The sequence below is a fragment of the Myxocyprinus asiaticus genome, chromosome 3, assembly GCF_019703515.2.
Source record: "Myxocyprinus asiaticus isolate MX2 ecotype Aquarium Trade chromosome 3, UBuf_Myxa_2, whole genome shotgun sequence".
Lineage (NCBI taxonomy): Eukaryota > Metazoa > Chordata > Actinopteri > Cypriniformes > Catostomidae > Myxocyprinus > Myxocyprinus asiaticus.
In genome coordinates, this window is record NC_059346.1 from 63,383,696 (window position 1) to 63,399,480 (window position 15,785).

General features: G+C 36.1%; 1 protein-coding gene across 2 annotated transcripts in view; it reads right to left on the reverse strand.

Moving 5' to 3' along the window:
• The window catches only part of LOC127425941 (astrotactin-2-like), an 829,264-nt gene extending 814,816 nt beyond the window's left edge, over window positions 1-14,448 (reverse strand). For both annotated transcript variants that reach the window (XM_051672308.1, XM_051672299.1), the window contains exon 1: window positions 14,090-14,448. In XM_051672308.1, the coding sequence (XP_051528268.1) occupies window positions 14,090-14,447 (358 nt within the window). In that variant the 5' untranslated portion in view covers window position 14,448. The remainder of the gene's footprint in view (window positions 1-14,089) is intronic.
• Between the last annotated feature and the right edge of the window lie 1,337 nt (window positions 14,449-15,785).

Sequence of the window (15,785 nt, forward strand, 5' to 3'; positions counted from 1 at the left end):
CAATTTCAATTCAGCTTTATTGGCATGACAATTGGAGTATAGTGTTGCCAAAGCATTTTAAGGTTATGTAAACACAAACTGTTAAGATAATAGTATCTAATAAGATAATAATACAATAATAAATACAAAAATTAGTAGTAATGGATTTTTTTAAAAACATTTAAAGACTAAGAATGATTATGTAAAATAAAAATACAAAATAGGAGAATATACACAATATTAATTAAATGTATACAGTGAATTAGTCATGTCTAATAGTGTGAATGGCAGACACATATTTAGCAGCTAGTGCAGCTGTGCTGTCGACTTCTCTAAGTATACAGTATAGGGGATTTTCTCTGGATCACTGAGTATAAGGAATGATGGATTCAGTGTTTCAAATTTGGGGAAAACATTTCTCTCACAGTGTGGTACTTGGGACAGATGAGAAGAAAGTGTTTCTCATCCTCTATTTGCTTTAGGTTGCAGTGTCTGCATATTCTCTGCTCTCTCTGTGTCCAGGCTTTCTTATGTCTTCCTCTCTCTATTTCTAGATCATGATCAGTGTGACGAGGAGGAAGGCGGGGCCGTGACTACGCACACCCAGCCCCCAGCCAAGGGCTAATCAGCCAAGGAGAGGGATAAAGGCAGCCAGATGCAGCAGTTCGAGAGAGAGAGAGACACACGCAGCTGCCATGTGTGCCTTTGTGTTTTGTGTCTTTATGTTTTAATTTTACATAAAATATTACTTTCATTAATACCTTCCCCATCCTTTTATACTGTTACATTGGTGCCAAAACCCGGGAAGGCGGAGGAACAGCTGCCATCTGCGAAGGGAGGAGGGGCTCGCTGCCGGCCGCCTAGAGCGGTGGAGCCGCTGCCAGGGGCGGAGTGGCTCGCTGCCGGCCGCCAGAATGCAGAGGGGTGTTCCATCCACTAGGGGCCAGAGGACTCACTGCTGTCCACCTGGGGAGGAGCGGCTGTCATCCGCCAGAAAGTGGAGAAGTGGTTGAGGGAAAAAGAAAGGAGGGGGGGATGTACATCATGCCGGGGGTTCCCCAGCCTGAGGCAAAGGTGGGAGGAGTGTGATAAGGAGGAGGAAGGGGCCGGGCCGTATCTACGCACGCCCTCCCCCAATCGGGCTAATCCGCCGAGGAGAGGGATAAAGTTAGCTGGATGTGGCAGTTTGAGGGAGAAAGAGCCACACGCAGCTGATGTGTGTGCGTTTGCATTTTGTCTCTTTGTTTTAATTTTACATTAAATATTACTTTGAATGTTCAGCCGGTTCCCGCCTCCTCCTTTGCCATTTTAACCCCCGTTACAATCACTTAATCTGTATTTTGAGAGGATTTTTCTCTCTTTAAATTGTTTAATTGATAAGTACTTTGCCAATTTTGTGGTTCTATTTAGGGCCGAATAACATTGGAGTTTGTTTTGGAGATCAAATTGAGTTTTTAATGTATTATCATGAGTATCTTTTAGATGAGTATCTCAATGTCTTTAATAATGATTTAAGGGAGGGGGCCAGGATAGCTCAGTGGTAAAGATGCTGGCTACCACCCCTGGAGCTCACTAGCTCAAATCCCAGGGCCTGCTGAGTGACTCCAGCCGGGTCTCCTAAGCAACCAAATTGGCCCGGTTGCTAGGGAGGGTAGAGTCACACAGGGTAACCTCCTTGTGATCGCTATAATGTGGTTCGCTCTTGGTGGGGACTTACAAATGAGACACATAGCAAGCAATTTGTCATACAAAGTTTAACAACATCTGCAGGATAGGACTGCCAAGTTCTCACAGTGGCTGGAGTAGTAAAGATGCTAGCACAAAAGCATTTTTTTTTGTACATTAAGAGCATGTTGCGTGCATTGGTAAGTACATTCAGTGTGGGTTGGTTAAGTGCTCGCGGAACAGACGTGTTTTCAGCTGGTTCTTGAATGCTGAGAAGGTAAAAGCAGATCGTGTGTAGGTTGAAAGTTCATTCCACCACAGAGGAGCAGAGAAAGTGAACGATTGTGAAATAGACTTTGAGCCTCTTTGTGATGGGACCACCAAGCGTCGCTCATTCATAGACCGTAGAGAGTGAATTTGAGTATAGACATGAAGAAGTGAATTGAAGTAAGAGGGTGCGGTTCCTTTGGCTGTCTTGAAAGCCAGAGTCAAAGCCTTGAATTTGATGCGGGCAGTTACAGGTAGCCAGTGGAGTGAAATCAAGAGCTAGTGTATTTAGAGGATGAGACACTGGTGGGATCTCATTGGCGAGGAGGGCTTTATATGTTATAGACTTGGGATCAGACTGATGGAGGTGATGCCAGAATTGAACAGATTCTCTTCTGTATTTCAATGTTTAGGAGATATAAGCCTAATTCAATCCTGCAGCCGGTATTGGAAGTACCTCTATGTACCCCAAAAAATATTCTTTGCAAATTACAATTGAATTTTTTCTACTGCAGTTTTATCCCAATTTTGAAAATTTCAGACTGGTCCCCAAATTTCACATCCATATAATAGAATTGCTTTAATGATTGAGTTGTATAATTCACTCTATGCTTTTACAGCCAGACCGAAACCCCCAAATGCACCGATCTCAATGCCCATATAACTGTAGCTGGTGCTGTGCTGTAGGACCTCTCCTCTGTAGCTGAACTGGTATTTGTTTCCCTGAGATCTGGCCTTCTTCTGGAATACAATGACTCTGGTTATGTCAAGGTTGACTGTAAGGGGCCGCTCCTGACAGTACTCCTCCAGCAGGGACAAGCTCTGCTGAAGACCCTCTGCTGTGGGAGACAGCAGGACTAAATCATCTGCATACAGCAGACATTTGAACTCAGTGTCATGTAGAGCGAGGCCAGGGATACTGCTGCAAAATCATTTATATAGATGTTAAATCGGGTTAGACTCAGACTGCATCCCTGTCTCACTCCACATCCCTGCTGGAAGAATAACGTTCTGTGATTTCTCATTTTGATTGCACATTTACGGTTTGCATACAGGGATTGTATAATATCAAATGTTTTTCCACCAGTGCCAATTTGAAGAAGTTTATCAAATTAACCATTGTGCCAAATTGAGCTGAATGCTTTTTTAAAATCTAAAAAAACATGCAAATATTTACTTTGTTTGTCATTGATGTTTTTGTTAATTAGAGTATGAAGAGAATAAATGTGGTCGGATGTGCACTGTTTTGGTTATTATTACTGCAGAACAGCTTTCCAAGTGTACTGCCCACGCAAATACCACAGTCATTATTAGGGTCAAATGTATCTCCTTTTTTAAATATAGGGGTGATCAGTCCTTCAGACCAGATCTCAGGGAAGATACCAGACCAAAAAAACAGATTGAATATTTTGACTAATTTAACTTTGATTATGTTGGGGCTGCTGAGTTTATGCATTTCGTTGCTAATGTTGTCTTGTTAAATTAAAGAAAGCATGTGGACATCTTTAATATGCTCTATTATTTCTGACATTGTTATAAAGGTATCCTATGGATTTTGATCATTTTTAATTGTTTGTTTTAAAATCTTCTAGTTTTTGCTTTATTTTTCTTTGAGGCCGGTTGAGGTCTGTGGGTTCCATTTTTTGATAACGATTTTTGAAGTAAGATTTCCAAATTGAGCCACTCTGAAGAGACGGGGGAGACTGATTTGAGGGGTTTCACATTTCTTATAGAGATTCCAAAAAGTGTTTTGGTGTATTGATTCATTAATTTAATCAATTTTGGATTTAAAAATGTTTCTTTTGTTGCATATAAGTCTTTTGTAATTCTTCAGACAGTTTGAGTAAAAAACCCTTATTGTCTGGTTCATTATGTTTTTTTGTTAGAAAGCCTTCTTAGTCCTATTCTGCAACATTTGCATTCGTTATCAAACCACACATCTTTATTATTATTATTATTATTATTATTATTATTTGTTATATATTTGTTTAGTTTTTTAATGTTAGATAAAGAAGCCAATGTTTCAAACATATGATTAAGGTTGTTTGTTGCTAAATTAATTCCATTAATATCTGGGGTGAAATCAGTGGACATAAAATCACCCAGAATTTTTAATATAATAGAATTGTTCAAGTTTTCAAGGTTGGATTGGTTCCATTTGAGTTTGGGTTTAAAGGAAACAGTTTTTCAGATTCAAGGGGAGGATTGTTGGTCTTTTCACATGGTTGTTTCAAGTAAAGCACTCTTTGACAGTGATCAGAAATGGGGAGTTGAGGTCTGACTGTAAATGCACTAATAAAGTTTGGATCAATATCTATTATTGAATAATCGACCACACTGGCTCCTGATCTGGAGAGTATGTGAATCTACCAAGAGAATCTCCCCTGGTTCTGTCATTAATGATGTACAGTCCTAATCCTTTACAGAGCTTTAACATTTGCTTTCCATTTGTGTTCACTAAACTATCATAACTGTATCTTGGTGTGGTAATTGATGGGGACTGAAACATGGTGGCACCGAGTACGTGACCGTTATTGACAATATTTACATAATAAATTCCCCTCCCAGTCCTTGCATTACATCCCCACATATGAGGATATTTCCTCTGGACTGGAAGTGTAAGATATCCGTCTGCTCTAAGTAATAGGCAGAGTCATGAGGTGGAATATAAACAGCACAGAGGTAAAGTTTACTCTGTGGTAGGACTGATTTTATTTCAAGACAAATAACAGAATTTTCAGTTTTGACTGTTTTAATTAGGGATGGGCGGATCAATCCTAAAGTATTGATACTTCCGATACTGATGTTGTATCAAAAATACTGATCACAAGACTCATTCAAACAAGAGGGATCAGCGCCTTGTAGAGTAATGAGAGCAAATCAGAGAAACAGCTTCTGGAGTAAATTCACACTACAATAACAACATATCTAAAGGTGACATTTCTTATAATGAGTTTGTGTATAATTGTTGTTAATAAAAAAAAATAAAACAAATAGTTAACCATGGTTTTACTACAGTAATATTTTAGTAGTAACCATGGGTAATTGTGTGGGAACTATGGTTTAACTAAATAACATGGTTAAACTATAGTTACTGTAGTGAAACCATGGTTAATTTTTGTAAGGGTAAACAAAACAGAAGTCTAATAATTTTCTATTTAGGCTCACAAATGTGAAAAAAAAAAAAAAAAAAATGACTTGAATTATGACAAAAAAATATTTTAAATTACCTATTTTATCCCAAGAAATAATAATAATAATAATAAAAAAAAAATTATTTAATAGAAGTATCAGTATTGGTATCAATATATATATATATATATATATATATATATATATATACATATATGTGTGTGTGTGTGTGTGTGTGTGTGTGTGTGTGTATGTGTGTGTGTGTGTGTGTGTATAAGTTATGTAGATTAATTCATCAGTTTTGAGCAAATGATGTTCAGTAGATCTCTCTCTCTCTCTCTTTATCTCTCTCTCTCTCTCTCTCTCTCTCTCTCTCTCTCTCTTTATGCTTTTTATTCAGCAGTTTTGAGAAAGCATGCTGAGAGGTAAATGCTAAATTGTTTCTTCTGCCACCTGTCAATAGTTTGTTGATTTTCTTTCTAAATAACTAAACGAATGCAAAAACATACATTTGAACTACATGTGATTTGCATCATAGCCATTAAGTTTTTGTTAAAAAAAATGCATGTGGTGCTTGCCTTTACATTTGCACTAGTACACTTTAAATCTTGATATAAAAAATGACGTCATTACTCATGGAAATACCCATTCTTGATATGAAAAATGGAATACAACTAGTAAAAAAAAATATCTGTATCATATTGATATCTGTAACTGCATTTTCTCTAGCATAATTTCACAACGATCTGTCCTGTTCAAAATGAAATGACAGATATATATACTATAATTAAATTTGTACTAGTTGAAATTTCAAATACAGATATCAGCTATGTACATCTTAATAGTAAAAATGCTATTTTTATATATATATATATATATATATATATATATATATATATATATATATATATATATATATATATATTCCAAATTATATTGTTATTAGTGCAAATATCAATTCCTGATATCAACTATTTAATTACGGTAACAATTTACAATAAGTTTCCATTCATTAACAATAGTTAATGGATTAGGTATCATGAACTAACAATGAACAATATATATTTTTACAGTATTTATTCATATTTTTTTATGCTAGTTAATAAAAATAAATTTGCTCATTGCTAGTTCATGTAGTTCACAGTGCATTAACTAATGTTAACACATACAACTTTTGATTTAAAAAAAAAAAATCTTTTAGTATATGTTGAAATTAACATTAACCAAAATTAATAAATGCTGTAAAGGTATTGTTCATTAGTTAGTTAGTTCAACTAATGTAGTTAACTAATGTTGACAAATGGAACCTTTTTGGAAAGTGCTACCTAAATTACTAATAAAACTAATAAAAATATATATATATATATATATATATATATATTTTATATCTGAACTTTTATTTCAACATCTTAGATTTGGTATTATTTCAAACATAATTAAATTGAAGAGAAGCTAATTAAAGAAATCTCAGAAATTCTTTCTTACTAGTTAAATAACATTAATGATATCTCAAAGAAACATTGCCACTTGTCTAAACCAAATAACAGATATTAAAAATTATAATTTTTACTAGTTCAGATGCTGATATTAGGAATTGACATTTGCACTAGTAACAATGTAATTATTGATATCAAAAATATATATTTTTACAAGAAGTATATATATATATATATATATATATATATATATATATATATATATATATATATATATATATATATATGGTATTTTAACTAGTACAAAATGTATTATAGATATCTGTAATTGTGTTTTGAACAGGAGTGAATGACAGATCATTGTGAAAATTTGCTAGAAAATTTCAGCTTTTACTAGTTGAAATTCCATTTTTGATATCAAGATTAACTTTTTTACTAGTGAGAACATGATTACTGATATCAAAACTAACATTTTCACTAGTGGTAATTCCATTCCTGATATCAAGAATTAGTATTTTATGTATGCAGAAAGTTACACAGGTACACAACAAGTTACACATTAATTTAATACTTAGGGTGTGTAATTCATCGCATAAGAAATAAGCATAAGAAATAGTAAAAGTGATGCTTGACTTGGCAAACATCATTAAAATGCTGTGGACCTTCAAGATTAAAGTTGTTTTCTGCTGACACACCTTCTTCAGTGTCAATACTGTCTGTTGTGCATAAATCTTGATGGACCACAAACATGAAGTTAATACAAAAAGGAGCAGTGCTGCTTTGTCAGTGATCAATACTTCCAACCATTCCCTTATTTTTCAGCATGAACTGCTGATGGAGTCGGACTGTAGGTTTTCAGTACAGGCATATACTGTATATTCATTTTTATTACAGAGCAGTTGACACATGTAACTAAACCTCTATTTTAATACAGCATTCCTCATAAGTTGGCTTTCACTGATATTTCATCACCACAATCCCAAAACCGCTGGCTATCTCCCAGCTGATTGCCCAAGCACTGCAGTCTAGATTCAGCTCGGCACGGGTCACTTGGCCAAAGGAGCCAGAGTAAAATTAGCCACCTTTGCAAAGTTGATTTAGACAGTCCTGCCTAAATCCATTTTCCAAGGGCTGACATAGTGACACTGTAGAAAAGGTCAACTAATTCACTGGATGCTTAAAAGGTCGGAGAACTGAAAAAAAAAAAAAACAGAGAACTGTCAATAATGAGAGATGTAGACTGGTATACACTCATTCACTTCAGCTGCATGTGCTTTGAAGCTGCCAGCTGCTTTTATTTCAACTCACTGTAAGTCTGTTTTTCTTTCTGGTAATCAGTTTCGATGGACACCTCTCCACTCCTAATTGTATTCCGGATGGGACGTTTGTGAATTTGTTCACTATTTTGTTCCTGCAGCTCAAAACTCACACCACAATACTAGGGCATTGAGGGTGGTTGCGAGATTGATGATAGGTGGTTGGTAAGGTGATTTGGGTGGTTACTAAGGCATTGCTAGGTAGTTGCTTGGATGTTCTGGGGGTTGCTATGGTGCTGTGGGTGGTTGCTAGGGCATTGCTCTGCGGTCGCTAGGGTGATCTGTGTGGTTGCTAGGGAATTTACATGCAGTTTCTGTGGTATGACACACTCCTATTAACAACAAGGTTTTGCTAATTCTTATATACAGTGGCAAGAAAAAGTATGTGAACCTTTTGGAATAAGCTGGTTTTCTGCATGAATTGGTCATAAAATGTGATCTCATCTTCATCAGAGTCACAAGTACAGACAAAGCACAATGTGCTTAAGGTAACAACACACAAACAATTATAATATTTCATGTCTTTATTGAAAACATCCCATTTAAACATCCACAGTGCTGTGGAAAATGTAAGTGAACCCTTGGATTCAATAACTGGTTGATCCTCCTTTGGCAGCAATAACTTCAACCAAGCATTTCTGGTAGCTTCGGATTAGACCTGCACAATGCTCAGAAGGAATTTCGGACCATTCTTCCTTAAAGAACTGCTTCAGTTCAGCCATATTCTTAGGATGTCAGATGTGAACAGTTCTCTTGAGGTCATTCACCATCATCCCAGCTATACTCCAGAATAAATTACACCAACACTCTGTTCCCATGTCTATCTGTCAGTGGATTACCAGCTTTCTGACGGACAGGCAGCAGCTTGTGAGACAGGGGAAACTCACTTCTAGCACATGTACAATCAGCACTAGTGCCCCCCAGGGATGTGTGCTCTCCCCACTACTCTTCTCCCTCTACACCAATAACTGCATCGCCAAGGACCCCTCTGTTAAGCTCCTGAAGTTTGCAGACGACACCACAATCATCGGCCTCATCCGAGATTACGATGAGTCTGCATACAGAAGGGAGGTTGAACAGCTGGCTGTCTGGTGCAGCCAAAACAACCTTGAGCTGAACACGCTCAAAACGGTGGAGATGATTGTGGACTTTAGGAGGAACCCCCCAACACTGACCCCCCTCACCATTCTAAACAGCACCGTGGCAGCAATGGAGTCATTCAGGTTCCTGGGCACTACCATCTCACAGGACCTGAAGTGGGAGACCCACACTGACATTGTGAAAAAGGCCCAGCAGAGGTTGTACTTCCTTCACCAGCTGAGGAAATTCAACCTGCCACAGGCGCTGCTGATACAGTTCTACTTAGCAGTCACTGAGTCTGTCCTCTGCACTTCAATAACTGTCTGGTTTGGTTCAGCTACGAAATCAGATATCAGAAGACTACAAAGGACAGTTCGGATTACAAAGAGGATTATTGGTTGCCCCCTGCCCCCCCTTCAAGAACTATACACTTCCAGAGTGAGGAAAAAGGCTGGAAAAATCACTCTGGACCCCACTCACCCTGCCCACTACCTTTTTGAACTGTTGCCTTCTGGCCGACGCTTCAAAGCACTGAGCACCAGAACCGTCAGACACAGCAACAGTTTTTTCCCCTCAGGCTATCCATCTCATGAACAGTTAAATTGCCCCATTGAGCAATAACTATGTGCAATACACAGTTTACTCTTTCTTATATTTATCTAACACATCCAACCTCTTCTGCCATTTCATTCCTCTGAAAAAAAAAAAAAAAAAACATTTGCACTGTACATAACAGGTTTGTATTTACACTGTACATAACAGATTGTATTAGATTTGCACTACCCATGTGTCTGTGTGTATGTATGTATGTGTGTGTCTGTATGTATGTGTATAATTAGTTTTATTTTTTATTTTTTATTATTATCTATATCTTGCTGCTGTTTTTGTATTGTTTTCATATTGTTATACAATGGAAGCTCCTGTCACCAAGACAAATTCCTTGTTTGTGTAAGCATACTTGGCAATAAAGCTGATTCTGATTCTGATTCTGATTCAACTGCATCTCTATTGGGTTAAGGTCTGGGCTCTGACTGGGCCACTCCAAAAGGTGGATTTTCTTTTTTTGAAGCCATTCTGTAGTAGATTTACTTAGATGTTTAAGTTAATTGTTCTGCTGAATCACCCAAATTCTCCTGAGCATCAGCTGGCACACAGCCACCCTGACATTATCCTGTAGTATATGTTGAATTATTTTTTCCCTTGATGATGGCAAGCAATCTAGGACCTGAAGTAGCAAAGCAGCCCCATATTCAATGCTCCCTCCACCGTACTTCACCGCTGGGATGATGTTTTATTGTTGGTATGCGGTGCCCTTTTTACGACATATGTAGTGCTGCGTGTTCTTCCCAAACAGTTCAGTCTTTGTTTCATCAGTCCACAAAACATTTTCCCAGTAGCATTGTGGAGTGTTAATGTAGACTTCAGGTGAACAGCAATGTTTTTGTTGTCCTGCCATGGACACCATGCCTGTTTAATGTTTTCCATACAGACTCATGAAACAATGATTCCTTCAAGTCTTTAGCTGTCACTCTAGGGTTCTTTTTTACCACACTGAGCATTCTGCGGTGTGCCCTTTGAGTCATCTTGGCTGGACAGCCACTTCTAGGGAGAGCAGCCACAGTACTAAATCTTCTCCATTTATAGACAATTTTTCTAACTGTGGAAAATGAATATCTAAGCTCTTCGTGATAACTTTGTAACCCTTTCCAGCTTTATACAAAGAAACAATTATTGATCGTATGTCTTCTGATATCTCTTTTTTGTGAGGCATGGTCCACATCAGCAGATGCTTCTTATAAGTAGCAAACTCAAAATGTTTTAGTGCTTTTTATAAGCTAAACCACACTTCCAATCTCATCTCATGAATTGGATGCCAGGTTTGCCAACTCTTGAATCTAATTAGCTTTTGTTGACTTCATTAGCCTAAAGGTTCACATAATTTTCCCAACCTACACTGTGAATGTTTGAAAAATGTATTAAATATGTACAAGAACAATACAAAAATCTGTGCGTTATTAGTTCAAACAGATTGTGTTTGTTCAATATTGTAACTTAGATGAAGATCAAACCAGATTTTAAGATAAATTTATGTATACAGTAAAAGCAGGTAATTCCAAAGGGTTCACATACTAATTCTTGCCATGGTAATTATTATTAATTTAGCTTTTATGAGTTCATTCTAGTTGAGAGACTACATGGAATATTTGTAATTTCAAAAATGTATGTGTCACACTGCGGGATCGTTTAAAATGAACTACTAAAGGCCAAAAAGGTGACAAGATTTACAGAAAATGTGACCTGTTACAGCACCCAAGGGACACAATTTAACCTAACACATTTATGTTGATAATAAAAAGAGTCATGATATGAGTCATGAGTCATGTGTCCCATGTCATATACCGCCATATGGCTTTACTGTGCTTTTAAACAACATTTGTCTCCATTGGCAAACCATGCATTGCATCCAAACAATGTACTGCACAACATGCAGAAATCATGTGGGATCATATGATACACATGTATAATGATATTCACCTTTTTCCTTCTTTTCTTTTTTTTTTTTTTTTTTCCTTCCAGTAGAAGTCAACATCAATATTGTATTTGAGTGTAACTGAAATTCTATATATGGGTGAAAGGGTAACACAGTGATCAATACAGAGCAGTTGCAATTACTGCTTTCCATTCAATGTTTGCACTGACTGTACTGTTATAAGACAAAATGTGTTATATCTGCAAGTGAATCTTCAGCATTATGCACAATATTTGCATGCTAAACAGATTAATAGGGAGCTGTGATACAGTTATGGACCTTAATCGGCACAGGAACACATTGCAAAACAGTGCAGTCATCAAAATATACTTTATATCAGGCTATGGTTGTGACTCCTCACAACTACATTTACTGCATGTGCAGATTATAAAGCAAAAATGCACATTATAACTCTAGAAACGTTATTGTTTGTCTAAAATGCACACCAGTAAAACCAGCTTTCATTCACTTTTAAAATATTCACTTAAAAAATCAAAGGCTGTAATTTTCAGTCTAATGCAATAGGACTTTTCTTCACAAAGTCTTCAGAAAACCATCTTTGCGCAGATGCTTCATATAACACATGAAACCAATAAACTGATCTGAAGAACCTATTATGAAACTTCAAGATATTTTTTTAAATCCATTTACGCATCAACAAATCTTTCTATCTGTAAATATATATAGTTTGACTATGGACAACTGCCATACAGCTATAGAAATAGCTTCTGAAAACTTGATGGATAGCATGTCATGTGGAGGTGTTTAATTCATGCTGCCATATTTGGCTGTTTACTCAGAAATGCACCTGGCCATTTTTGAAGGCAAAATTCCTTATAATTTCAATCAATGCATAGGATAACATGCCGTTTCTATAAAGAAATAAATGTATATGTGACCAACGGTCAAAAAAGTTGCTGTATCCTACATCATCTTTGCATGAAGTACACTTAAAAACGGAAAACAAACTACACAGCGTATTCATTTGAAAGACAATAATTCTATGTAAGACATCCCAAAAAAACACACGTACAAAGAAAATAGCATTAATACATCTCCAAAGACCACAATAGCTGCAACTCAAGAACCAGACACGGCTAAAAGTGTTTTTTATAAATCTCACCTAAGATGTAGAATGGCAGCGCTCACACACCACTGACATTAAACAGTTATGGAACATGATCCACACAGCAACACATTACAACACCTTAAAGCCATCATAATATACTTCATTTCAGGTGTTGGACATGATTGTTATATATCACAGGACTTTTCACTGCATATCAAACAAACAGTCACATAATAAACATTTTCATAAGCTCTGTAGATGAGGTGCGCACCAGGAACAAACAAGGTAACACTATAATGTTCCCTTTGCAAAGGGTTTATAAAGGGGTTATTAATAACTAATATTTCATTTAATTCATGCATTATTAACCAGTTATATATGGTTATAACAACATGGATAAAAAGGGTGACTTTAATACAATACCTGACAAATTGTGAGCCCTTTTTCCTCACATGTTATAATTGCTTTATAACATGTATTCAACATTAGTAACCTGTAAAAATGTACCCTAATGTAAAGTATACACCTATGAGGCCTTTATTAAGGAGTTATTAAGGAGATATGAACATTAGAAAAATATGTAACGTCACCAGGCTTTTTTATGTGATACACAGTATACGGTGGATGAGCATGAAGACCTGAAAAGTGTAGGGGTTTTTTTCAGAGGACTTTAGATAACAAGGACAGGTAAGTTGGGAAAGCGCTCAGAGTAGTATATTTTTTTTACATCAACGTGACAAGGAAAGTGACGACACGAGTCAGGACATTACACTAATCAACACATATAATCCCTCCTTTTAATCTCACTATAATAGTCTAATAGTGTATATTTTTTGCTGTATTGTGACACAAACCATGAATTAGGGCATTTATGTTTTTATTAATATGAGTAAGTGTATTTATTAAGCATTTATAACATGTAAGTTCAAACTGGCAATATTTGGCATGTATAGCATGAAAGTTACCATATTAATGCATGTTGCTATAACTGCATATCAGTGATTTATAATTCATTTGTAAATGACTTATTAGTCATTAATGAACACCTTTATTAACCCTTAACAAAGGGAACATCAATGTGAAAGTAAAACCAGTTTCATAGCCTGATGCAGTACGAGAACTTTTATAATTCTCTACTTAAAGCTATCTATGCACTGGTGCTTTACAAAAGTCAGAAACCAAAACACAGATCTGAAGAACCAATAATGAAACAACAATAATTTTTTTTTTTTTTTTTTTTTTTTTTTTTACCTCCGCAGAATATTATAGCTCAATTCAAGAACTCTGAACCCTCTAGAATACAGTGCAAAATGGTTCTTGATAAGAAGAGCTTCTTTGCTGAACCTAACAACCATTCAAGAATGCAATTGTCAGACTCTGTTTCTTTCTTTCTTTTTTTTTTTTTTTTTTTTTTTTTTGCTTTTGAAGAAAGCATGCTACGAGAAAGACAATAAAACAAATATTTCGAAAGCCAAACATCCCACTTTCTCCTTCTTAGATCCAGTGTGCAAATGAAACAGACTGGAGGACCAACAAAAGCAGCATTCAGAAACCACCTCACACCTCTCATCTCTGAGTTCAGCACTAGATGTGATGGACAGCGAATTGTTCTCACCTAGGGTGAAGTACGGCAGCGCCGTGTTGTCCAGATCATCCAGAACCGCGATGCGCCCCGGCAGGTCAGTCCTGACGAAAAGCAAGAGTCTGGACTCTCCTCCGGCGATACTCCCGGATCCTGCACCCGTGAAGCTGAACTCATTCTCCCGGAGCACGGGCAGCGTGGACACGGTCACGGTCTTCACCTCACACGGACTCTCCGCGTCGCTTCTCTTCTCCTGGTCCTCGTCCAGTTTTCCTCCGCCGCCGGTTCCGCTCGCACAAAGCGCGAGCAGCAGCGGCAGCAGGACACGCGCGTCTCTCGGTTTCATTCCGCTCTGCTCGTGGTGCCGCTGCGCGTGGATTGAGTGGCTCATGTAAAGCGCTGATGGTTTATAGCAGTGATGAGAGCGACCAGCAGGCGGCAGCACTCATCAATCGCCATCATATACGTTAACATTTACACAATACATATATACATAATAACTGAAAACAATACAATTCTTCTTATATATTTATTTATTTATACATATTGATCCCTAATAAGGTTTCAGAGGCTGGGGAGAGGAACAATGAGTAAGATAGTCAAATATTTTGTTAAAAATATTGAAAAGGGGGTCCCTTACATATACTTTAGAATCTCTGACACCAATCTTTATCTAAAATAATTTGGCATAATTTTCTTAGAAGGCAGCTGCCTTCGAGTCAAAAGTCCCTATGTTTGCAATATTTCCATGAGTTTTGCAAGCTGTGAAATTACAATAAAAGCTCTAACTAAAAATAACAATAAATATGAAATGTATTATTTGGGCCCTAATGTGTTGTAAAATAAAAATACATTAATTCTATGATATATCTTTATGTTCTTTACCTTTTTGGGGTTATTGTTTTTCATGTATAAACAAAAATGTTTTTTTAAATGTATATTTCTGTAATATTTTCATCATCTCATAATGTGATATTATTTTTTACAACATTATAGTGCATATAAATTTCAAATATTGTTATTATTATTATTATTATTATTATTATTATTATTATGTTTATTAACTTTTAATTGTTATTTATTGCATTATTAGTGTTATTGCATATTATTTTGACTTAAGATTTATCATTATTAATATACTGTAATTATTTAGTTATTGTTGTTGTTGTTGTTGTTACACACATTCTCTCATTATTACATCATATATAGAATTATATTGACCACACCCCCGGCTCTTTAAAAACATAGGACTTCCTCTTGAAACAACTATTTATCCAAAATATATCTCCACAATAATGAAAACTATTACATTAACCTCATAAATCTAAATAAAATCATTCAACATTTACAAATGTTACATCATGCCTTTTACAAAGATTGTTTAAATTAATATTTTATAATTATGTTATAGTTTTATTCATATTAATTATAATTCAGTCCACTGAAGTGGACATAAATTAATGGCTCTCAGGAGATCCTCATGCTGTAATCACTAATGCATACATAGAGAAATATGCATATATTATATTCTACATGTATATGCATAGTTATGTTACTCAGTTCCTGGTTCTGCCACAGATTTGATTTAATGAGTTCAGTACTGTGACTATAAAGACCCATGGCATCGATAAAGTCACTAGATTAAAGAACTTTAATTAGATTCTGTGTTAATATGTTGTTGAAAATAGCATAGTATTGTTGAAAATGACACCTGTGAGGACAATTTGGG